Source organism: Ailuropoda melanoleuca, chromosome 1 (assembly GCF_002007445.2).
Source record: "Ailuropoda melanoleuca isolate Jingjing chromosome 1, ASM200744v2, whole genome shotgun sequence".
NCBI lineage: Eukaryota > Metazoa > Chordata > Mammalia > Carnivora > Ursidae > Ailuropoda > Ailuropoda melanoleuca.
This window is the reverse complement of record NC_048218.1, coordinates 184,833,667-184,858,845: the sequence shown is the minus strand read 5'-3', so window position 1 is coordinate 184,858,845 and position 25,179 is coordinate 184,833,667. Positions and strand designations below refer to the sequence as shown.

Sequence of the window (25,179 nt, the reverse complement as noted above, 5' to 3'; positions counted from 1 at the left end):
CTCTCCCACTCCCCCTGCTTGTGTTCCCTCTCTCGCTGGCTGTCTGTATCTCTGTCGAATAAATAAATAAAATCTTTAAAAAAAAAACAAAACACAGTTGCAGTGGTTGTAGTTGGATGAAGACTGACATCCTTTGCAAGTGAAATTTATTCGTTTTTGTGGTAAGAACAGAACATAGGATCTTCCCTCTTAATGAATTTTTAAGTGCAGTATCTTTTACTATAAGCAAAATGATTTTCACTCAATCTGTAGAATTTATTCATCTCCTATAACTGAAAGTTTTTACTTATTTTTTTTAAGGATTGGTACTCCTTGCTGAGCACGGAGCCCAACACGATGTCCATTTCATGAACCTGAGGTCATGACCTGAGCTGAACCACGAGTCACACACTCAACCAACCAAGCTACCCAGGTGCCCCAGAAACTTTTTACTCCTTGAGCAGCACTTCCTCAATTCCCCCTCCCCCCAGTCCCTGGCAACCACCATTCTGCTTTATTTGTCCTTTTGTGACTAGCTAATTATACCTAGTATAATGCCCTCAGGGTTCATCCTTGTTGTCACATATGGCAGGATTTCATTCTTGTTTAAGGTGGAGTGATTTTACACATCTTTATCCATTCATCCATTGATAATGCATTTAGGTTGTTCCATATCTCAAGTAATGTGAACAATGCTGCAACGAGCTTAGGAGTACTAATATCTCTTTGAGATCTTGATTTCAGTTCTTTTAGGTATATACCCAGAAGTAAGATTGCCCTGGATTGTAGTACAGAAATAGTAGTTCTATTTTTTTTAAATTTTTTGATGAACCTCCATACTGTTGTCCATACTGAATGCACCATTTTATATTTCCACCAACACTGTTATGAGGGTTTTATTTTCTCCGTATCCTGACCAGCGCTTGTTATCGTTTGTTTTTTAGATTAATAGCCATCCTAACAGGTGTGATGTAGTCTCTCATCGTGGTTTTGACTTGCATTTCCCTGATGATTACAGATGCTGAGTATCTTTTCATGTGCCTTTGACCATTTGTATATCTTGTTTGGAGATATGTCTGTAAGTTCTTTACCTGTTTTCTAACTTGTTTTTGTTTTTGCTATTGAGTTGTATTCTCTATATGTTTTGGATATTAAACAAAATTATTAATATCAGTTAATAAGATTTGCATATATTTTCTCACATTTCATAGGTTGCTTTTTTACTCTGTTGACTGTTTCCTATGCTGTGCAGAAGCTTTTTTGATGTAGTCCCACTTTGCTATTTTTGCTTTGTGGCTTGTGGTTTTAGCATCATATCCAAGTAATCATTACCTAGACCAGTGTCCTGAAAATTTACCCTTATGTTTTCTTCTATAAATCTATAGATTCAGATCTAACATTTAAATCATTATTTCGGGGGCGCCTGGGTGGCTCAGTCGTTAAGCGGCTGCCTTCGGCTCAGGGCGTGATCCCAGCGTTATGGGATCGAGCCCCACATCAGGCTCCTCCACTGGAAGCCTGCTTCTTCCTCTCCCACTCCCCCTGCTTGTGTTCCCTCTCTCACTGGCTGTCTCTCTGTGTCAAATAAAATCTTTAAAAAAAAATTTTAAAAATAATCATTATTTTGAGTTGATTTTTATGCACAGTATTAAGGTCCAGTTGATTCTTTTGCATGTGGATATCCTGTTTTCCCAGCATTACTTGAAGCGACTACCTTTTGTGTATTCTTGGCACTCTTGTTAAAGATCAGTTGACTGTAGATATGAGTATTTCAGGGCACTCTGTTCTGTTTCCCTGGTCTTATGTCTGTTTTTAAACCAGTATCATATTGTTTTATTTACTATAGCTTTCTAATGTATTTTGAAATCAGGAGTGTGATTCTTTCTTTCTCAAAATTGCTTTGGCTGTTCAGGGTCTCTAGTGATTCCATTTGATTTTTAGGATTTTTTAAATTTTTGTAACTGCTGTAATTTTGATAGGGGTTACATTGAATTTGTAGATTGCTTTGGGTAGTATGAACAGTTGAACAATAATAAATTTACCAGTCCATGAACATGGGGTATCTTTCCATTTACTTATTCTTAAATTCTTCTTAAGTTTTTTCATTAATTTCGTGTGCTTTTCCTTCTATTAGTCTTTACCACCTTGGTTAAGTTTATTCCTAAATTAATATACTTTTTGATGCTATTGTTAATGGGATTTTTTCCCCCTGATTTTCTCTGTGGATAATTCATTGTTAGTGTATAGGAATGCAATTGATTTTTGTACATCATTTTGTATCCTGCAAATTTATTAAATTTGTTATGGAGTCTTAACATTTTTTGTGGCACCTTTAGTGTTTTCTACATACAGAATATCTGCAAACAGATCATTTTATTTCTTCCATTCTAACTTGTATGCTTTTTAAATTCTTCTTTTTTTTTTTTTTTCTTTTTCATAATTGCTCTGGCCAGGACTTCCAGTAGTATACTGAATAAAGTGCTGAGAGTGGGCGTCCTTGCCTTGTTTCTGATCTTAGAAGAAAAGTTTTCTGCTTTTCACCATCGAGTATGATGTTAGCTGTAGGCTTGTCATATATGGCCAATATTTTATTGAGTTAAATTCCTTTTATACCTAATTTTTTCAGAGATTTTTATCATGAAGGATGTTGAATTTTGTCAAATGCTTTCTCTGTTGTGATGATTGTGTGATTTTTATTGTTCATTCTCTTACTGTGGTGTATCCCATTGATTTTCATATGTTGAACCATTTTTGCATCCCAGGAATAAACTCACTTAGTCATGGTGTATGATCCTTTTAATTATTTTGTTTTGCTGGTATTTTGTAGAAGACTTTTGTATCTGTCTATGCCAAGGATATTTGCCTATAATTTTTTTTACTATGTCTTCATCTGGCTTTGGTATCTGGATAATGCTGACCTTTTAAAATGAGTTTGAAAGTGTTCTCTTCAGGGGCACCTGGGTGGCTCAGTTGGTTAAGCATCTGACTCTTGATTTCCACTCAGGTGATGATCTCAGGGTTATGAGACGGAGCCCCACCCTGAGCAGGAGTCTGCTTGAGATTCTCTCTCTCCTCCAACCCCCTCCTGCTCGCATGTTCTCACTCTCTCTCAAAAAATGAGAAATGGAAGTGTTCTCAGTTTTTTTTGGAAGAGTTTGAGAAGTGATTAGTACTTAATTCTTTCTAAAAATTGTGATTCAGTTTACCAGTGAGGCCATCTGACCTTGGGCTTTTCTTTGTTGACAGGTTTTTGATTACTCATTCCATCTCCTTGTTAGTTACAGGTGTGATAAGATTTTTTTTTTTAATTTCTTCATCAGTCTTGTATGTTTCTAAGAATTTATCCATGATTTCTTTGTCATTCCATTTACTGGCATTAATTGTTCGGAACAGTCTCTTACATGATTTTATTTATGTGTCATCAGTTGTAAGATCTCTTTCGTTTCTGATTTTGAGTCTTCTCTCTCCTATCCTGTCTAGCTAAAGATTGGACAATTTGGTTTAGGAAATTTCTGCTCCAACCACAGAAGTGTCGTTTTCTTCCCCTACCAAGACACTTATTAATGTATCATGACAGTGACTTTCGTATTTTAAGATTTTTTATTACTAATTTATTAATAAGTTGATTATTTTTAAATATATATAATTTTTTAAAAATTATAATTTTAAGGCTTCCTGTTTAGAAGAGAGGGGACACGTTGATACATCAATAGTACTGTCAATTATCAGGTGTCTTCAGCAGAATGAGACTTATTATTCATGGTAGTGGTTCCTACTTCATAAAACTTGAAGAACGCTTTAAGTATAGGACCCCTATTACCTGGAAGATAGGACAGTGTTTTTTCCTTAAGTGTTCTTTTGTTTTAAGGAAAGAGTAAGTATTCTATAAACTTGAGGGGGGGGGATTTTGATGGGCTTTATCTATTTATTTTTTTTTACACTTTAACATCTTCCAAATTAAAGCCATAAGCTCTAGAAATACTGCTTCAGAGATAATGACATTAACATCATTTTAGTTTTAAAAGTTTGGGAGAAAAGCCTATTTTTAAATTTCTTTTGTTCTTGGAAAGGCTTCGTTGACACAAGACCACCAAAGAAACCACAGTGATGGTAATTTGGCAAAAGAAATAAAAATGAAGTATTAGTCAATTTTTAGACAAGTAACACTTTTGTTATTTTGGCTCAGATTTCCTTATTATATAAAATGCAAGATGGATTTGTTTGGCAAAGATGTGATATCTTTTGGCTTTTATAAAATAGCAAAATTTTACCTGGAGCAAGTTTTTGAAATTCTGACTGTGTTCTTATGTTTAATTTTCCTCTTTTTGCCATAATATAGCTTTGCTGGCAGATGGCAACATTTGGATCATATCGAATTTGGCAAATTCTCATAAGACTCTTCAAAAATTTTAATATTTGCATGTGAAAAAACCCACACGTCGTACATAGTTCTGCCAGAATGGCAGAGGCAAAGTCGTCTACGTTTTTCTTATTTTCATACCCTGTGTTACTTCACATTTAAATACGGTAAATGTCTAGAGGGAACGTGAATGTATGTATTGCAAATATAATTTTAAGGATATAACAGCTTAACCTATCATCTTCCACGTTTAAAAACTGTGTGCATGAAGTGGCATCTTGTGTTTTTGCTAAAATCAGTAGCTGAAGGTCAATATTCACATCAACATTGAACAACTTTTCCTGTAGATTTTCTTGAAAAATTCAAAGCATTTACATCCAGTTACTTATTTTACATAGGGGCCAGTGTTTCAGATCACTTCATTCTCCTGTTTTCTCTGCAATATTGGATTCCAGGTGAAGGCTGCAGAACTACTTCTAGGAGAGAGACTTGTTAGTTGTTTAGTAAATGAGGCTCATGGAAAATAGGACCAAAACAGATGGACTTTTTTTTTAAAAGATTTTATTTATTTATTTGACAGAGAGAGAGACAGCCAGCGAGAGAGGGAACACAAACAGGGCGAGTGGGAGAGGAAGAAGCAGGCTCATAGCGGAGGAGCCTGATGTGGGGCTCGATCCCATAACGCCGGGATCACGCCCTGAGCCGAAGGCAGACGCTCAACTGCTCTGCCACCCAGGCGCCCCAACAGATGGACATTTTTTAAGTTCACCTCCAAACACCTTCATGTCATAGCTAGATTTTGGTGAATTTCAGTATTTATGTGAACTCCTTGCTTAAACTCACATCCTACTTATGGTGGGACTAGAATTATAAACGGCTTAGACTAAGTGACTCGACTTCTGCAGCAAACTCATTAAAATTGCAGAACTATTTCTGGAAGGCTGAGAACAGGTTTGTGGACTTAATGCAATTAGTCACTTTTGTGATGAGACTTACTGACAGATGGACCTGTTTCTCCCATAATCAGACAGATTGGTGATTACATTAAAATTTCATCATTACTATTTTCTTGGGCCTATCTGTGAATGTTTCATGGCTTGGTTTTTCAGAGAAGGTCCCCAACCTAGCCAGTGACCTTTGCTGTTTTCCCTCAGTTGGTGGGATCTTTAAAAAGAGAAAGCTTGTTTACACCAAGCTGAGCTTGGCTTTGTTGCTTTACTCCATGGGGCTGCTCTTTCTCTTCACAAAGAGGCTAATTCCTTTACTTAGCTACTTTCTGTTGTTTGCTTTGTTTTCTTACCATCATGTAGCTTGTGATTGCTTAGACAAAAAGTGTACATCCATTTTAGAGTCATTCTTAAAACCAATGCAAAGGTGCAATACTCAAACACCGCATTCTTAGAAATTGATCACAATTATTCAGTTTTTATAGCAGTACTTATGTAAATTAAGATATATTACCAGGAGGATAATTAATCTGATGTAGAAATATTTATCCATATGGCGTGGATGAGCAAGAACTTCACAGTAGAATATAATCACCCTCTTTTATGAGATAGGAGATAGATACAATTTATTCTGTATTACTTTAATATCGTAATTCATAATTCATGTGGCATTATTCCTTCTGAAAGAAACTTCTACAATGGGCCTAGCCTTGTGATAGAATATGAAGAAAAATAGCTTTCAGATTCAGAAGGCTGTTATCGAAAGTAATTCTTTCGATATCCCCCTTTTAATTATCCAGATTGATACTGGATTAGCATATCCTTCTGTCTGGATATCTTCACTTGACTTCACAAACTCTGAAATTGAACGCATTCAAAATAGAAACACTTATTTTTTCCCTTTAACACTCCTCCTGTGTATCATCCCGGTGTGTGATACTTCCATCTACACAGGTGCCCAAGCCAGAAACTTGGGCATTCAACATTTTCTCCTCTTTCCATTCCTTATTTCTAAACCCTGTCGGTTGTGCCTCCTCAGTGCTCAGCAGATCGATTTCCCTTCCCACATCTTCATGGTCAGCAGGTTGATTCAGCCTTTGCTAACTTTATTTCATGAGCCTCTACTCGGTCTTCCTGCCTCCCTGCTTGCCTCCCCTGTAGTCCAGTTTCTAAAACAGATCAGATTATGTTGTTGCCCTCAACGTTTTTTAGTGACTTCCCTTTGCCTTCCCTTTGCCTGGCTCTGTGTTTACCTGACTTCCACTTCTCCAACCCCCCTCTTGCATTTGGCCAGCCACAGTATTTTGAAGCAGGAGTGTGATATTGCATTTTTATGGGAGCAGTTTTTGTCAGTGGAACTGCCCCCTGCATCCTAGGTAATTTAGCTCCCATAGCCTCTGCCCATACACATATTTAAAAGGCCCTGAGAAGCAGCAGTTACTGTGTGTGGGGAGAACCAGTACCTGTCCCTGTACGTGGCCTGTCTGCCTGCCTTTTGCCCGTAGCTGTCTCCCCTAGGATAGAGTGTAGGGTACTCTCATCTCTGAAGCCTTCCTGAACCCCTGCCCTCACTTTCCCCATTGGGCTTCTGTCCCCAAGCTCTGTGTGTGGTAGTTTCCTCTTTTTGCTGCTACTCCAAAGCTGTGAGCTCACTGAAGGCAGAGCCAGGTCTTGTTCAGCATTGCATCCTCAGTGGCTCTGTGACTGACCTCTATTTGATGAAAAATGTGACCCCTAGTAACTGACAACAGTTTTCTCTTGAATCTGTTAAGTATCACTGAGATTAACTAATCTGTAGGGAAAATACTGATTAACAAAGCTAGATATGCCTATGAAACTAGATACATGCTGACTAGTCTTCTAGTGTTCATAAGAAAGTTGAGCATGAATCTGGACTTAACTAGCAGCTGGGAGCCAGTTGTCACCCTAATTTCCACCCACCGTGCAGTTAAATACAATCTGCTGAGTGACATGGTACAGATCATTTTCTGTGTCCCACAGCTTGCTTCACAAATTGCAAATAATCGAACACTGACATCCCATCTTACACATCCAGAACATTTGTACAGTGACAAAAACAGTGTATATTAAAATCTCCTCTATAAATCACATGCAGTTTCTAGGGGGAAAACACCCCTTACATTTAAGCTGGAATTTAACATTCCTTAAAGTTATTATAATAATCTAATTTTTTTAAAATATGAAGGTATTTTTCAAAAATCTTTGTAACAAAGGTAGAATAATTTTATTTAACCAAATACACTACTGTGCTTGTTTTCACTTAAAAATTTTCCACCCACATTGCTTTCTTACTTCACATATGTAAGCATTAACAAGTGACAGCTAAAATCTATACATACAAGCAATTAAGAAAAAGGAAGTTGTAATTCCAAAATAATTAAATATCTAACCAAGCAACTAAACTCTGTTTTGTAAACACAGAATTTTGGAGGTCAAAGGACCCAGATAATCTGTCTTCTAAAAGGAGTTATTCCGGAATCTTGGGGCACCTGGGTGGCTCAGTCGTTAAGTGGCTGCCTTCGGCTCAGGACATGACCCAGGTGTTCTGGGATCAAGCCCCACATCAGGCTCTTCCGCTATGAGCCTGCTTCTTCCTCTCCCACTCCCCCTGCTTGTGTTCCCTCTCTCGCTGGCTGTCACTCTCTGTCAAATAAATAAAATCTTAAAAAAATAAAAAAATTAAAAAAATAAAAGAAGTTATTCCCTTTTTTAAAAGAAACGTTAAGATGCCACGTCTGGCTTTGTCACGAGTTCTGTGTGTTTCCACTGAAAAACATGACAAATGTATCTTACCTGATTGAACTGGAATACAAATCCACAGTTAAATATAATTCTTCTGACATTATAAAATCAGACATATTTGGTTAACTTCATGTTTGTGAGGTATTAAAAGGGAAATTAGAAGTAAACTACCTTTCTCATCTGAAGTATTTAGTTTTACAAAGTGTACAAAGAGTCTTTGCCTCAGTATTTCATTTTTTATGCCAGGGAAGACTTCGGTGAATAAAAATATCAGAGATCTACCTCATAGAGGAAATTATCGTTACTACGTAAGCTGTCATGTAGCATTTAATTCTTGTGGAGGATTCTATAATAATTCTCTGCTTAAGCCGGCACAGGTGCAATGATGGTAGGATAAAAAAAAGTGTACCCAAAAAACTGGAAAAAAAAATAGTTTAATTCAGTTACTGCAAAGCTTAACAAAAATTTTAAGTACTTAAAAATAGATGCTTAATGAATAAATTAAGACACACCTGTTACTCATTAACAAATTTGCCTAAAGAAAGTTTTACTTTTTCGGCAGTTTGCTGAGACAGATTGGGTAAGAAATGAATAGTAGTCTCAGGTAAACACACTTATCCATGTGTTTATCAGCTGTGGCAGTTCTCATATGAAGATAGTCACTTGCTTTAGAATCTTAACCACTGTAAATATGCTAAAACCACAGATGATATTAGTTAAATGTGATGTCCTATTTTAAAATACAGAAGCGGCTTTCAGATTCAGGTGATTACTCCGATTTAACAGTATGCTCCCACCCCTTCCCTTGAGTTGGTGGCATTGTCCATAACAACTGTTCATCTATAAATATGAAAAATGTTGTGTATGGTCGTGTGTACCCCTGACAGTCTGATGTGGAACTTATGCAGTCGTCGCATGTGGCAGATTCAGAAGACACGGTTCCTCATCTGACCCAGTTCCCTTCCTTTATTTAACATAGTAAAATACACTTGTCAAGAAAACTTGGTCATCCAAATACTGTAGCTCTTCTCATAGTCCTTTGAGGACTGGTAGAATGAAGTATATGGTGCCATTTATTAAATCATTTTGAGCTCTGCTAAGTGATGCTTTGGTCCTGGGGTCGAAATGATGACTAAAATTAGACGTAGCTATGGCACTTGTCGTCTAAAGCAGGGGAGACAGGCATGCGTAGCTGAACACCTAGGAACGTATCATTACAAACCTGGGTAACTACTTTGAAGGAAATGATATAATCCTATGCAAATACGACACAACCTATCTTATTTGGAGGATCGTCCAGTGGAGCAGGTGGAGATGGTTAAGGAAGTCTTTCTGAGCAGGGAACCCTTGACCTTTCAACAGAAAGAGGCATCTTTGTCAGGCAGTGGTGGGGGAAGTGGGACAAAGGAATCCTTAGCACTCCAGAAGGAACAGGAGCGTGTAGTGCCCTATGGCAGGATGTGTTTCTTTACTCTCTAGTCATTTCAGTCACTCATCTATGTGGTCATTCTTTGCATTGTTTTTATTATTGCCACCTTAAAAAAAAAAAACTGTTGGTAACCATTGTAGTTCAAGGACAGAGTAAGTGAAGGAAGAAAAAAAAAATAAGACTCTTCTGTGGGTACCCAAACAAAACGGGGGAGAAAAGACCTTCCGGGTAGAGTCTTGAATCTTGAGAGAGCTTAAATTCATCTCTAGACTAGACTTTCCACAAACATACTAAAGCCCCACTTGAAGTATGAGGTTCTTAGACTGACCAAGAGAAGCTCCAGCTTTATACCACTACAAAATACTGTAAGGACTGGAATCTTTAATTCTTTGGTCTTAGAATCTCCTCCAAACAGGACCCGTGAAGATTTTATAAATATTTCAAGAATTCCAAATATATTTGACACAATATTCTCCAAAATGCTTCTTCCTACCTTAAGATTGGGGTACCATGACTCTGGGAGCTAGCAGTGCTTTACATTCACTGAGTAAAGAGTACCTAAAGCCAAAACATGCCTTAGCCATGTTTGCTGGGGCTAATTTAGCAGCGATGGACTTCCCAAAAGTCAACTGTCAATAAAAGCTCATTATCAAGTAATACGGCTAAAACCTAGAGGGTTTGAGGACCTGTCTTCTATCATACTTGACATGTTTGTTGCTACTTTCGGCAGAAAAGAGAATTTATGATCACTCACAGGACTTCTTTCCCTTCAGAGAAGCTGATATGGAAAAGCAGTCAGGAATTGGTCATTGGGACCTCCATCCTGACATCAGGAAAATGGGGTGCCCAAGTGATTTGAGAACAAGCATTTATTTTGTATGTCTCCTAATTTTCCAGGCATTCTGATATTTTCTTATTGATTTCACTTATTCTTCTGAATACTTATGTCAGGTGGGACTTATTACTATTTCTATTTTCTAGACAAGAAAATGGATCCTTAAAAAACATTAGCGTATCCCTGGTTTGAGTAGAGCAACCAGTATTCCAACCCAGTCCTCTTAGATTCTAAAGTCCACATTCTTCCTACACAGTCTTTTCTCTTGAGTATTGTTTTTTTTTTTTTACTTTTTTCATTTAATTCCAGTTAACATACAGTGTTATATTAGTTTCAGATGTATGATATAGTGATTCAACAATTCCATATATCATCCAGTATTCATTCTAACAAGTGCTCTCCTTAATCCCCATCACCTATTTAACTCATCTCCCCCACACCACCCACCCACCTCCCCTCTGGTAACTATCAGTTTGTTCTATAGCTAAGAGTCTGTCCCTTGAGTATTGTAACCAATGCCGGTTATATCGAGGTGGCTGCAGTGAGGAATAAGCCGTTTAGACAGCTGTAGACAGCTGTAGCTGCTAAGACAAATCCTAAAGGTAGAAAAGTAATACAAGGAGTCTTCCATCTGAAAGTGAAGGTCAGTCTTCAGCTTTCCTCACATGACAGTATTCATTGCATTTCCTGCTTCTCCCTTCCCCTATAAGCCCAAGTCCTTAAGGGCTGGAGTCTGTGTTCCTTCATCTTTGTATCCTTCACACGCAGCTCTATGATGGGCACGTACTAAGTGCTTATTACAGATCCGTTCCAGAGGTTGCACAAGTGAGGACAAGAATGACAGAAAGTGTCCTTATTTAAAGATTCCTTCAAGTGCCAGTGAGGTAAATGTTAGAGACATCCAGAGTAAAGCAGCAGTTTCCAGTTCTTTAAAACCCTAACAGGTTTTATTCTTCTTTTAACCCGTGAGTCCCAAAATTATTTTCCAAAATATCATTGTGAGCATCCTTAAGTTTTAAAAGCACGTCTGCGTTGCATTTATGTTCTAGGGTTATCTCAAAACTTAGTCCCTGGCCATCAGAAATCTGCAAGCAGGGATTTCTTTTCCTGAATAACCTGGGGATAGGTCTCGTGGGAACCAGCAGCAGCAAGTGCCAGCTGTGACTGCTTAGTTGGTGAAGATTGCCGGACTGGGTTGCTCCTGAAGCTGCTTGCAAGGACCTGCCCTTCTGCGCAGTGCTCCAGGGCCTGGTTTCAGCCGCTTCCTTGCTTGGCATCCTGTAGCATCTGCCTGCCTCTGCTCCCTGCACTGTGCCTTTTTTGAGCACTTTCTGCTTTTTATGATCTTCTCAACCCCCTCAGGAAGGATCTCAAGGAATTCTGCCCTCTGAAAATCTCAGATATTTGTGGAATTCAGAAATTTCTTTCCTCCCAAGCTCCCCCTGTGCAGTCGCAACGTCTTTTTATTTCACCCAAAGAAACTGTCATTTAGGAAAGAGAAAGTTTTATCTGCAGGGAGATCCCCAGGAGGACCATTCCGAGGAGAAATGAAGTAAACCAGGATAGATAATTCAGTCTGGTATTCTCTTTAAAGCCCCCATGTTACTGCTTTAAGAACCAAGAGCCTTTTACCTTGGGAGAAGCTGGAAACGTTGGAGGAACATTTGCTTTTAAATGTAAGCCATTAAGAATAGATGCACTGACATTATAGAACCTTAGCAATTCCAAGGTCTTCAAATCAAGAAAATATTAGAGGGAAAGCATTTTCACACCCGTACCAGTCTGGTCTCCAAGGGCATTAACCTGCCTTGAAGTTCTATCAAAGTAGAGAATAATTATTGGAATATATCTGGTAAAACAGGTACTAGTAACAGATGGATTTTCCAATTTACTGGTAACAATATGCTGTACTGATTAGTGATCATTATTAGTTTGAAACCCTATATTTTAAATTTCTGTAGTACATTTTATCTTTAAAGGATAATGCATTCTTTCACAGTTGAAAGGTATGTTTTTTTTTCCCACAATCATATTTTACTTTTGTGTCAAAAAAAAAAAAAAAGAACAAACCAGGCTGATGCTCTCGTATTACCTCAAAATTTAGGTTATAACCCAGTATGAACATACATTGGTAAGTATGTGTAGGTGATTGATTGTTGGTTTATGCAGTATAGTTGTGCTCATTTCTGCACCAGTGCATTTTATTATTTGAACCTCTTTCTAGAGATTTATTGCATAATACACTTCATGCTTTAAAGTTAATGTAGCTTATATCAGTTATTTCATATTTCTGTAAGTGCTTTAAAATCTTGGTTTCCATCTTATAAAAAGTTACACTTTTTTTGTACTGCTGTACTGCCTTGACCAAGTAAAACTGTAATGCAAGATATGACAAATGGTTCTCTTTAAAATTAGATGCTTCAAGCTAATATCTTTGAACTACCCTACTATGAAGGAGAGAAAGGAAAATGCTTGTGAGGGATTATATCTTCTATTTTTTTCTGAAACCTGATTTTGTGCTAACGTACTTGCTAGACTTTCCCAGAAGAAAATGGTGTAAGTATAATATGATTACTCTGGATATGGAGGTTTAATGGCATGAATACTTCATAAATGAAATACAGACTTTGGAGGATAATTTTATCCTGTTATTCTTGAGGCTTTAGCAATCTTCAGCAAAATGGGAGCTGTCTCTTTGAAGGGAAACGGAAATGTCCGAGACACAATAAGCGAGAATTAAGGCGAAGCCCCTGGGGTTTTTCTCTTATTATGAAAGTGATCAGTACCTACCCCAAGTCATGCCCAAATATTTTTCTGCCTCTAAGTGCAAAATATCATCCCATGGTTTCTTCTTTTGCTACATTGAAGAGAGAACTTTCTATTTTCTTTCCATTCTAACCAGAAGTTTTAGTGTAGCATTTTGGAAAGATCATCCCGAAGTCTAGTGATAAGAATTAATTTAACTGTAAAGGATATATTCTAGCCCTTCTGCTAAAATTGCTTCATGTCAGCATTTTAGACTGAATTATTTTTTAAAGGAAGACTAAAGTAATGTGCAAAATACTTAAGATTTAGAGTAACACTCAGGTTATAGCTCTCCTTATCCCGGTTGGTCTCTTACTAATCCTCCCTCCTTTTCTCCATTTCTCTCCCCCTCGCTTCACCACCCCATCTTTTCCTTTTGCTTCCCCTCTCTCTTCCTCTCTCTCTCTCCTCTTTTTTGTCATGTTTTACTCTTACTGGAAGCCTCTCTCTTTGTAGTTTCTTATATGGTCTGGATTTTAGTGTTGCCTTTTTATGAAGTTGATTAATGTTCCAAACCATCCATTTTTTTCAGGTCCGTATCATTTTGCTTGGGCAGTAGAGCTACAGTAGTACTAGTGTGGATACTAGTAACAATAGTCGTTCCATACACACTTTCTGTATGACGGGTGCTGTGCCATTTGGGTGTAAACATAATTGCCTTCATTAGTACCTCATCAGTTTGATGAGGAACTAGTGTAAAGTTATGCTCAAGTTGATCGCCCAGGTTCCCTGTGCATGTTGGAAGTGGTCTTTGAGTCCAGAAAGTGTGTCTAGGGTCTGCCCTGCTTAGCCATCTCTCCACCACTGTATGCTGCTGTGGGCAAGGGCTCTGGTACTGGTTCTGATTTTTTTTTTTTTAATCAATCTGACCCCCCCCCCCATCTTTACATGAAACTATTTAGGACAATGTTATATTTATGTAGTTACTTTCATTGAGGGTGTCTGTATTTGTATAGCTATACAGAATAATTCCTTCACTTTTGTTGAAAGAATAGAATACTTTGTCCTAAATAACAATGTAATTTGTCAGATAAATGTTATCTTCATGACCTAGAAAGCCATGCCATGATTTCATTCAATGAAAAGCTATATTGCCAAGCTATATTGCCTTGGGTATATTAATGACCTCTATAGTGCAAATTTGATATCGAATTGAAATTTCAAATATGTTTAAAATATGTCAACAACAGTAATAGCAATAAGTAAAGCAGTTTTTATAAACACTATTGATCACCCAACTTAAGCTAATTTCTTTAAATGTATAGGAAATTTGATTTAATATTATACTCAATGTATTTTTAAAGGAAGTTTAAAATCTGTCCTACAGATTATTAAAATTGAAAGTGAAGGATGTTCGTTAACAACAAAATTTTTCAAATCCTAACAAACTTGGATTTTATATTACAATGAATTTTAAAATTTGGACTTTCAGTAGAACAGGGCTCTTTGTGCTGCATTTACATAGGTATATTTCTTATGAATCAACTTTTAAAATGACTTAGTATATTCTTTTATATGTAATAATGGTTTAAAATCTTGGGCTGTCTTGGAATTCTGTCCTTGGTTGTCTTTTTTAAAGAGAGAGGGGGCGTGCACAAGTTGGGGGTGGGGTAGGGCAGAGAGCAAGAGGGAGAGCAAGAATCTCAAGCACGGTCCATGCCCAGTGCAGAGCCAGACACAGGGCTGGATCTCACAACCCTGAGATCAAGAGTTGGACACTTAACGGACTGAGCCACCCAGATGTCCCGGTTTTTGTCCTTTCGATGTTTATGTAAAAACAATTGTATATATATGAAGATGTCTTTGCAGCACTTTTGCAGTAGTTGGAAACAACCTTAAGGTCTGTCAGCAGCAGAAGAGTGAATAAATTGAGGCATAGCCATACAAAGGGGGAATGCTTTACGGTCTTAAAATTGTGTAAAGTCCATGTACTGATAAGTGTTATATAACACTGAGAGTGTTATATAAAAGCACAAGTTATAGAGCAATTTGAATATCCCATTTATTTAAAAATTAATTTAAAAACCTGTGTTTAGGCACACACACATGGATAGAGATACATATATAGGCCTAGATTCATAAGATACAAATTCCTACCATCATGGAGTTTTTAATGGACACCCTTCATAGATACGTTCATTCTTGTAGTTTCTACTGTCACCTCTGTGAATAGCTCTCAAATCTGCATCTTTGTTTTCAGCCTTGTAGCTAAAGTCCAGACCTGAATTTCCAGCAACTTATTGGAATCAGACCCTCGAGTTTTCAAATAAGTCCCTTTGCCTCTTGTAGTTTTAACCATGGTAAATGATGCCACCAGCCGTCCACATTTCCATAGAAATGTAGTTATCTTAACCATTCTATCCTTTTTCTTTGGCTTAAGTCCGTCAGTAATTGATAAACTGATACAGTTGAGCCCTGGGAAATGACATAGAAATGTTGAACTTTTTAAATATCAAAAGCTGCTCTTCCAAAAGTGTCTTCTGCTTAGAAAGACCTTGCCATAAAACTGTCTTAATTGTTCATATTAATCAGAAATGCTGTATTTAAAAGAATTTGTTCAGTGCTTAATATTATTTTTAGAATGCTTTCAGTGTTGTTTTTTACTTACATAATAGACTCTTAGTAATTCTTTTTAAACTTCTCAATTTTAAGTTATTCAATTAAGGAGAGAGAGCGCTGTATAGTTATAATAGTGACATCCTGCATTTACTTTGTATATTTTACAAGTCCTATGAATGTACCTGTTTTACATACACATCTGTTTCAGAATAGTTTCAGTGTATTCCTGGCTATTTTGAGCGGGACAATGACAGAAAGATACCAACAGATACTGGCAAGGGATACAATTTTCTTTATGTAACTGAAGCATACTGAAGCTTACCTGCATGTAGCTGCATGAGCAGGGACACAGCTGTGTGCTCTCGGTCAACCAGGCAAGTTTCCCTGGCATCCAGGCCCCAGGAAGGCACGCAGCTGCAGATGATACTGTTTGACCCTCCTGAGGATACATAGCATCAGGCCTTTCTGATCAAATCACTGCATCCTATTCCCAAGCATTGCTATTGCCTCTTGGTCCCTCTTCAAGAGCTTGTGAAGAGTGTTCGTCTATCTTGTCACCAAATAGGAGTAATTGAAAGTAACTCAAGGCAATCCTGACTGTTTATCATGAATTAGGTGAATCTAAATCAGTTTGGGGGGCAGATCTCCTGTAGGACAGCAGAAGGAGACCTCAGACCTATATGAAATTGATTGCAGAAAACTTGGGAAGATTTTCTACTTCCTAAGTGAATATCTAAATCAGTGCTACCAAATATCTGATGTTTGAATATTTAAATTATGAGCCTAAACTTCGTTGAGGCAAATATTCTTAGGTAAATGTTAAAATGCCTGCTATGAAAATGATCTGTAGTTGGATCGTTAATATTTTTCATGCTACAGTTAAGAATTTTATTTATTTCCCTGTAGTTAGATCTTTTTTTTTTAAATTAATTTATTAGAGAGAAAACACAAGCAGGAGGGTCATGGGGGGGTAGAGAGAGAGAGAATCCCAAGCAGACTCCCCGCTGAGCACAGAGCCTGACAAGGAGCTCAATCTCACAACCCTGAGATCATGACCTGAGCCAAAACCAAGAGTCGGGTGCTTAACTGACTGTGCCACTCAGGCATCCCTGAGATCCTTATTTCACGTTTTCTCTTATAAAATAAGTGATGTATTTGAAATTATAGGTTATTGCTGACTATTTTAATAACTTGGTTTTTGTAATAGAATTAATGGTAATTTGGTAAAATATCATTTAAAAGCAATCACTAGATTGAATATAAGGCAAAACTATTATTTGTAAAAAGAGTTTATAACTTTCTTGTATACCAGCAATTGTCAGACAATGTAAAGGGCACAGATTCCTTAGAGTTCCAAAATATAAAATACTATGAAATGACTTTAACACAGAATATGGTAGGAACTACATAGTAGAAAAAAATGTATGACTTTACCAAAAAATATTAGAATAGATTTTAATAAATGGAGAGAACTCCCTTTTTATTGAATAGAACTATAATAAGTTGGAAATGTTCTATTTCCTTCTTGTTCTCACCTGTATCCTAATCTCATAAAGCTGCGAGAATTCAAACAGTATAGCACAGCTCAGGAGATCGATTCTTTAGGACAAAGTTTAACATCAAACCCCAGTTTTTATAATACCATATATATATTTGACTTCTAAAACTAAATGAGACCAGGATAGATGAAAATTTAAGGTTTAACATCACTATTAAATTTTAGACAACCTGAAGATTTAAACAAACATGTTGAAGAAATAAAGTTAATATTTATATAATCTTTGGTTAAGTAAAGACTCTTTAAACAGGATGTCAAAATCGAACTATAAATCAAAGTGCGAGAATTTGGCTATCTAATATTTCAAAACTCTACATTTAAAGAAAAGCCATGAAAAGTGTTAAATAGAAAGTAACCAGCTGTGACAATATTTACCGTATATGGTATCAGAAACAGTATGTCTTTAGAGGTTTTTTTAAATCAAAAGAAAGCCTACTAGAGAGAAAGCCTAATGTAATATATAAATGGACAGCTATAGTAAAAGAGCAAGTCATAAAAGAAATTCAGATGACTAATGAAGAGAAAATGCTCAGTCTCCAAAGTAATTTTTAAAAGTGCAGTTTAGAACCCTGTTCAATTCTGTATGATTGGATTTATTATATTTATGAGTTTATATGTCTTTCTCCCCTACCAGCCTGAGCTCATCTGGGACAGGATCTGTTGTCTTGATTTTTTATTGTTATTTTTTTAATGCCCCTCCCTTCCCAATGCCTGTCACACAGTTGGATGGATAAAAGGATGGAGAGCTGGATAGATGAAATAGTTTTTGAAGTTACATATACCCTGTTCTTCAGTGCTGGTCATAAATGAGGAATGTAGGTTGAGCCTGTTTTTAAGTTTTAGCTTCTGTCATCATGTGTGCATTATACGTTCACAATAACAATTTTGAATTGAGGGATTTGGATGATTTTTTTTTAAGATTTTATTTATTTATTTGACAGAGATAGAGACAGCCAGCGAGAGAGGGAACACAAGCAGGGGGAGTGGGAGAGGAAGAAGCAGGCTCATAGCGGAGGAGCCTGATGTGGGGCTCGATCCTGTAACGCCGGGATCACGCCCTGAGCCAAAGGCAAACGCTTAACGACTGCACCACCCAGGCGACCCGGATTTGGATGTTTTTTGATAACTGTTGCAGTGTTAATGATTTTCAACATACTTTGAAACAAATATGCCAGTAATTTTTGAGAATCCCTTTAGGTCATGGTTTGAATCTAGTTCTACAGTTACTCTTAGAAGCATGTCAGGAACCCAGGGCAAGGTTTAGAGGAATATATGTTAACAGTACATAATCAAATTATTTGTCATCTATCATCTATTAGAATATAAGTTCCAAGAGAATAGAGACTTTGGTTGCTGACACTATTATCTGGCACATTTAAAGTACTCAGTAAGTTTTTTGAAAGAAGAGGCCCAGATTGTTTTGGGTCCTTTTTTTCTCCCCTCCCATTACATCACACCTAGCCTTACATCACCTTCATAGACATCATTTTAAGTAGCAGCAACATATTCCATTGTGTGCCACCTAATTTACATAATCTTCCCTTCATATTAGGTATCTCAGTTGCTTACTTTTGCTTTTATGCATGAGGCTGTAGTGAATATATTCCTGCTTATAGTCTTTCCAGTACTCATGATTATTTTGTTAGGGCGAATTCTTAGAAGTAGCTTTGCTGGATGAATAGACATATACATGTATTTTGGCTCATGATATGAATTTCCAGTATCCTTAATTTAATAGCGAATACATAATTAATGTCCGTTATTTCAGTCAGTATGTGAACTATTCTGTGTTTTCATAGCCAGGAAGTCCTGCTGTCCTCATAAAGGTGCTTTGTAGATATTTTATTCTTTTGAAGATTTACATTGGAAGTCTGAATCCTCATAAATAATACATTCATAGAAGTAGAAAAAGGCAATGTATTTTGAGTCAAAGCAAATTGACAGCAAGGGTAATGTATTCTTTTATCACATAACACAGAGAAAATAGTAGGAAGATAATAACTGGTATTAATTACTGAAAGTGTTTAAACATGCCAATTAGGTAGAAAACAAGGAAATATCTTGGTGAATATTGAAAATATTCACCTACTCTATTACCTTCTTCCCTCCTTCCTTGACTCTTTGGGGATTGGGGTGGGAGGAATTTTGTTTTTAATTCATGTATTGTAGAATTCATAAGCATTTTCTAACTGTATGTATCTTACTAACTTTTAGTTTTTATAAGAGAAATTATCAAGGGGGTGCCGGTTTGTATTCTGCAATGTCAGGGTTTATAAAGACTATTAATTACCACTGTATTTATATGTATGCACCCCTTTAAAATTGCATATTTTTGTCAAATATCATAAAAGTTTAGTCCTCTGGCTCTTACAGTTAAGATCTGCTAGTATCCTTGTGCCTTTGCTTCTCTCTGCCTAAAAGCATGCTTTTTTGGGGCGCCTGGGTGGCACAGCGGTTAAGCGTCTGCCTTCGGCTCAGGGCATGATCCCGGCGTTATGGGATCGGGCCCCACATCAGGCTCCTCTGCTATGAGCCTGCTTCTTCCTCTCCCACTCCCCCTGCTTGTGTTCCCTCTCTCGCTGGCTGTCTCTATCTCTGTTAAATAAATAAGTAAAATCTTTAAAAAAAAAAAACATGCTTTTTTATTTAATTCTTTCTCTTTTCACAGGAGCTGACCATTAGCATTCCATGCTCTTGACTTGGGAAGTCCCAGACCTTGTTAGGTAGATAAATTCTTGTGGATTGCCTACCAGGGCCTGTGATATAGTCCTGTAGCTTGCAGGCACAGGGTTTAGGAGTGGATATCCTGGATTGCTTTCAAAGTTCTAAATTATTCTTCCTATTAACTTCATCCAGCTCTTTGTTTTCTAATAAATTACTGGCTTTACTTGCAATATGCTGATTAGGTTCCTTGTGTGACTTCTCTAAGCATGTTTTCTACCTTACTACCATTCCTTGCATAGTGTTCTCTAATATTACACAAATCTAATGGTAGAAAAGTAATTATGGCCTTCAGATTATAAAAGATAAATAGTTCATATTCAAAGGCCATGGTTACTATTAAATATTTTTACATCACCAAATAGGATACCAAAGGTTGCCGAAAATATTAAAGGAAGTTTTCAAAATCTCTATCTTGTTGGGAGATAATACTTTTACCTTGCTATATTAAGGATATCAAAAGATCAGTAATGATAAAATAAATTTAAATAGCACAGTTAAAGAGCCTGATCTAATGGCCACATATACAACATTGTACCCACAGTGGAGAATATTTTTATTTCCATGTACTCATGGAAGAGTTAAACACCCACATAAACACACACACACATGCACATATAAGCCTACATATTTTGAAATATATAAAAGCTGGTTTCAGTTATTTCAGGAGATTAGTATCCTGCAAGTTCTATTATCTAACCTAATGTAATAAGCGTAGGACTTACTTGGAAAGAGTAAAACTTTGTTTATAAATTCTAGAAACACACCTGTAAACAGCTAAATAATAACAAAAATAACATAAATTTGTGGGACACTTTCCCTAAAGTGGTTAAGGGAAATCTGTAGCCTGAAATGCTTACAATACTAAGCTTAAATGCTTAGAACAACAGAAAGGCTTAAAATTAATGAGCCATGCATTCAAGTTAAAAATGTAAAACAGAATTAACACAGCTAAATTACGATGAATAAAAAAGCAGAGTTCAATGAAATAGAAAACAAGCATGCAACAGAGGAGATCATCAAAGTCAAGCAATAGTAATTGAAAAGAATAGTAAGACAAACCTATGTCAAAGTTAAAAATGGAAAAAATATTAAGAATGAGAAGAGATATGTAACTACCACAGATGCCGTAGATGGAAAAGATAAGAGGTATTTTACAACTTTGTGCAAAAACTTTTGAAAAACTTAGATGAAATAACTGTTTTTCTAGTTATGTATCAAAATCAGTTCAAATAGAAAACTGGAGTAGTTTTAGAACTAGAACCGGTGAAGAAACAGAATCAGTAGTAAATATCTGTCCACAAAGAAACACTGGACCCAAACAGTTTAATGGGTGAATTCCAAGAACAGATAATTCTCTTTTTTTTTTTTCAAACACTTCCAGATAATAAAACTGTGGCTCTGTTCAACTCATTCAAAAATGCTGGCATAATAAAACCAGGACAATGCAGGAATGTAAATCTACAAGAAAAAAAAGGAAATCTGCAGGCCAGTCTCAATCATGAATATTGATACAAAATGCCAAACTACAGCATTCTAAATCTGTGTTTAAAAAAAAAGAAAGAAAGAAATTAGGTTTATCTCTGAAAAGCAAGAAAATGCTAACGTGCCGCAATTACTGATCCCCTCAGTGGTACAGGAAAAGTTTAATAGAGCGTTCATTTCTGGATTACAGATGGGTAGAATCGATGATCTCTATCTGACATATATGATATCTATGATATATCTAAGACCATCCATAAAATGTACCTGCATTTGTGAAAGAAAATCCAGGACATAACTGATACCCCATAATATTTATCACATATCTGATATATGTGTATAAGACACATACCCTGATTTATTTGTGGGTATCTAATGAACTAGGAAGAGAATTTCCTTTATCCATGAAAGACCAACTACAAGACACCTGGAGCAATCAGTGATCACCTCTAGAGGTAAAATGTTAAAAATATTCCCTTTAAAAGGAAATTTAAGACAATTATTAATATAGAATCCAGAATCCTAGCTACTCTGGTGGTAGTGTGGGGTTGGGATGAGAAGAGGATGTGACCAGCGCAGGGCACAAAGAAAACTCTTCTGTTGTACTGGTATGTCCTCCCTCTTAACCTGAGTGGTGGGAATGCTAATTTTTATTCTTTAAACTGCATCTCATTTTTGGTCACTTAATGTATGATTTACGTAGTCAAATGTTTTTAGTGAGTAAATGAGAGATGGCTAGTGAATAAAGATTTAGAGATGTAGGGGTGGAAAACTTTTCCTTTCTTCTAGTTTCTTTGGCTGGTCTAATAATTGACATAAGGCAGATTAACAAGAGAAAAATTTAATTTGTATGTATATGAAATATGAGACTCACAGAAGTGACCAAAGCAGACAGCTTTTGTATTTCTCAGGCAAACAATAAATTTGTGAAGAATTAACAGAGAAGTTTGAGCTCTCTGGGGATAGTAAGTTAGTAAGGAAGTGATAAGGTTTGTTTATACAGTCTCCTTGGCCCCAAATTCCCTGTTTTTGGTAATAAAGATGTTTTCTACCTCCCAGTATGGGTGGCTGGGGCGGGTACCTTTCATGTGGGGGATGGATTTCCTGCTTTCCGGGGCACAAAGAAGGAGTCAGATTATCCTTATTGCACTCACTGTTTAAGTAACTTTAATTCAAGATAATGGACCAAAATGGCATATATTGGAGTGGCCTGTCCCGAACCATTGAAGAATAGTTGTTGAAGATGTGTGTTTATGAAGGATCAGAGGTAGAAGGCAGTTTTCTGGGAGTTCACAGGATCAGGAGTGAGCACAATTCTTTACATATGCATTGTTGTTTATTTGTCTTCCTCTAACAGAATTGGCAGCGCCGTTCGTTCCCTTCACGTATCATCCCGGGGCCATGCTCATCTTGTCTGTATTGTTCCAATTTTAATATGTGTGCTGCCGGAGCGAGCACGCATTTCCCTTCATGGAAATGGCAGGGACATAGGGGTAAAAGATGAAACTCACCAGGTCCCCCAGTGATGGTTAACGTGGTTGTCAGTGTTTTTCTCTTTGGAGAACTTCATATTGCTGTAGATGGAGAATTACAAACAATTGTAGAAAACGGTATAAGTACTTTCGAGGGATTTTGACATCAGAGGGAAAAAAACTGAGTTTTGATGAAGAGAATTAGTTTAGAAGATGAGAAAATTCTATGTAGACCTTTTTATGCTGTGTCTACATGGATACTACAAATCTTCGATTTCAGTTGTAAGAAAATGTCTCGAAGGATTGGTTTTCCACATTTAATCACATGATACCAAATAAAGACGAGTATGTCCTGGGAATCTACTCCAGAGTTGCCATCTGGATGGCCTTGACCATTCACAGCTGAAGAGCCCACACACTAAATTGAGAATTTTTCTCCCTTATTTTGGTTCTGAATTCATTTTCATTTTTAGTTTTATTTTAGCTCTACTTTATCTCAGACCATCTTAATTCTATGAAATGGCAAAAATTCTTTGCTAACCCCTTTTTAGAAGTCTAAAATAAAAATTAAGCTGCTTTCCATCCTAATTGAATCTCTCTCTTCCCTCTGGCATATGACTTTAATTTCAGGAGAACAAATTGCATCTAGATACTAGTTTCCTCGGTCACTGAAATGGTGACACATATTACATACAGTGTTATCACTGCTGTGGTAGGAGAGGAAGACGTCACAGTTATTCAATTTTTATTAGACTTTCCTCCTCCTTTTTTTATTTCCCAAGCTTTCTGAATATGGTTTTAAAACAAAGTTCAGATAATGCCTTGAAAAGGTAAATTTGTTTTTTAAAAACAATGTAAGAAAATCCATGTTTTTATATGGTGATTTATTTGGAGCAAGAATCCTTATTTTGTTAAATCTCACTTTTGTGTGTTTTTCTCATTGGCATTTTCTTCCTGCTGTGCTGCATCTCATGTCTGTGGTCTCAGAGTTATGAGAAATATTGATAAGATTTTTTAATATCAGGTGTGTGCCAGGTGTCAGTTTGTAAATACACTAGGATGAATTGGTGTGTGGTAAAGCCAAGATGCTACTAATTAAAAGATAAGCCAAGAAAAATGTTATTTTGTTATGATGATTTGAAAAGCCAGATGTCGACAGACTTACTCCCTTCTTGGGAGAGTGTATTGGGAAATTAACTGCAAAACGTTCATATTTTTATAATGCTTATTTCTTTCCTTTTGATAGGAGCTTTAAAAAAATCATATGAAGTAATAGACTTGAGATAATTACCTCCACTTTTTAAAATATAAAATATCTAGTAAAGACTTTTCAAGAAGTGATGGAGTAAAGCCTTCAGCGTGCAAAAAAAAGTTTTCCAGGAAGCTATCTCTTATATAAACAAACTTTTAGCAATTTCCCTCTAGGCAGCCATAATAATGGGATTATAATTTGTATTTGAGTAAATAATAGACTTCAGTGGCTACGTATATAATGCTTTACCTTAACCTAAATTCTTATTGCACACTGTCTTTTATACTGTAATGTGCTAATTTTTGGAACAGCTTTGTAATTATTATAAGCTATAAAACTTACTGTTATTTTTCTTCTTGACTGTGCCATCTGTCAGACACAAAAGCAAAGATAAAAATCTTATCGAGCCACAAAAGATTCTGTATTGCTTAATGGGCCTTCTAAGGAGATAATTCTGTCTGGGGGGAAAAAAATCTGCATTTTATAGAAAATCTTTGTTACTTTATTGCAGATGGGGAACTCAAGGTGATTTCACCACCACCCATCCTCGGCCTGTGGTCAAAGTAAAACTCTTCACGGAAAGCACTGGGGTCCTGGCCCTTGAAGATAAAGAACTGGGAAGGGTGAGTTGTGCTCAGCCCTGTGTGTTCGAGGTCACACAATTTTTACTTCTTTCAGTTCACAGTTAGAGTAGACCGGTATGTAGCGTGTGAATTTTCTGTTCATAAACTACATGAAACTATTTATTTGTAGTTTTCCATGGTCCCAGATTACAGCTCCAATTTATTAAACATAATCGTCAATAACATAGAAAGTAGTGTGATAGGCTTCGGGTATGTAAAGGTTGTCTATAGAAGGTCATAGTCAGGGACCCATTTTTCTTACACATGTACTGCTCAGTGGCTGTGAATAGTACAGGCCAACTTGTCCTTCTTGGTGAGAGATAATTGTCATTTAAACATTTCTGTCCATGAGTTAAAAGCAGCATCTTGGTATTTGAAGTCATCTATTTAGGTC

General features: G+C 36.7%; 1 protein-coding gene and 1 non-coding gene across 9 annotated transcripts in view; one reads left to right on the top strand and one right to left on the bottom strand.

The window, feature by feature from the left end:
* CADPS2 (calcium dependent secretion activator 2) overlaps window positions 1-25,179 on the top strand; it is a 544,075-nt gene that overhangs the window by 261,082 nt on the left and 257,814 nt on the right. For all 8 annotated transcript variants that reach the window (XM_034671263.1, XM_034671268.1, XM_019799438.2 and 5 more), the window contains exon 7: window positions 24,674-24,785. In XM_034671263.1, coding sequence (XP_034527154.1) covers window positions 24,674-24,785 — 112 coding nt within the window. The remainder of the gene's footprint in view (window positions 1-24,673; window positions 24,786-25,179) is intronic.
* LOC117795512 lies at window positions 22,793-22,896 on the bottom strand. Its single transcript, XR_004619568.1, has one exon. It is a non-coding gene; the product is annotated as a U6 spliceosomal RNA (small nuclear RNA).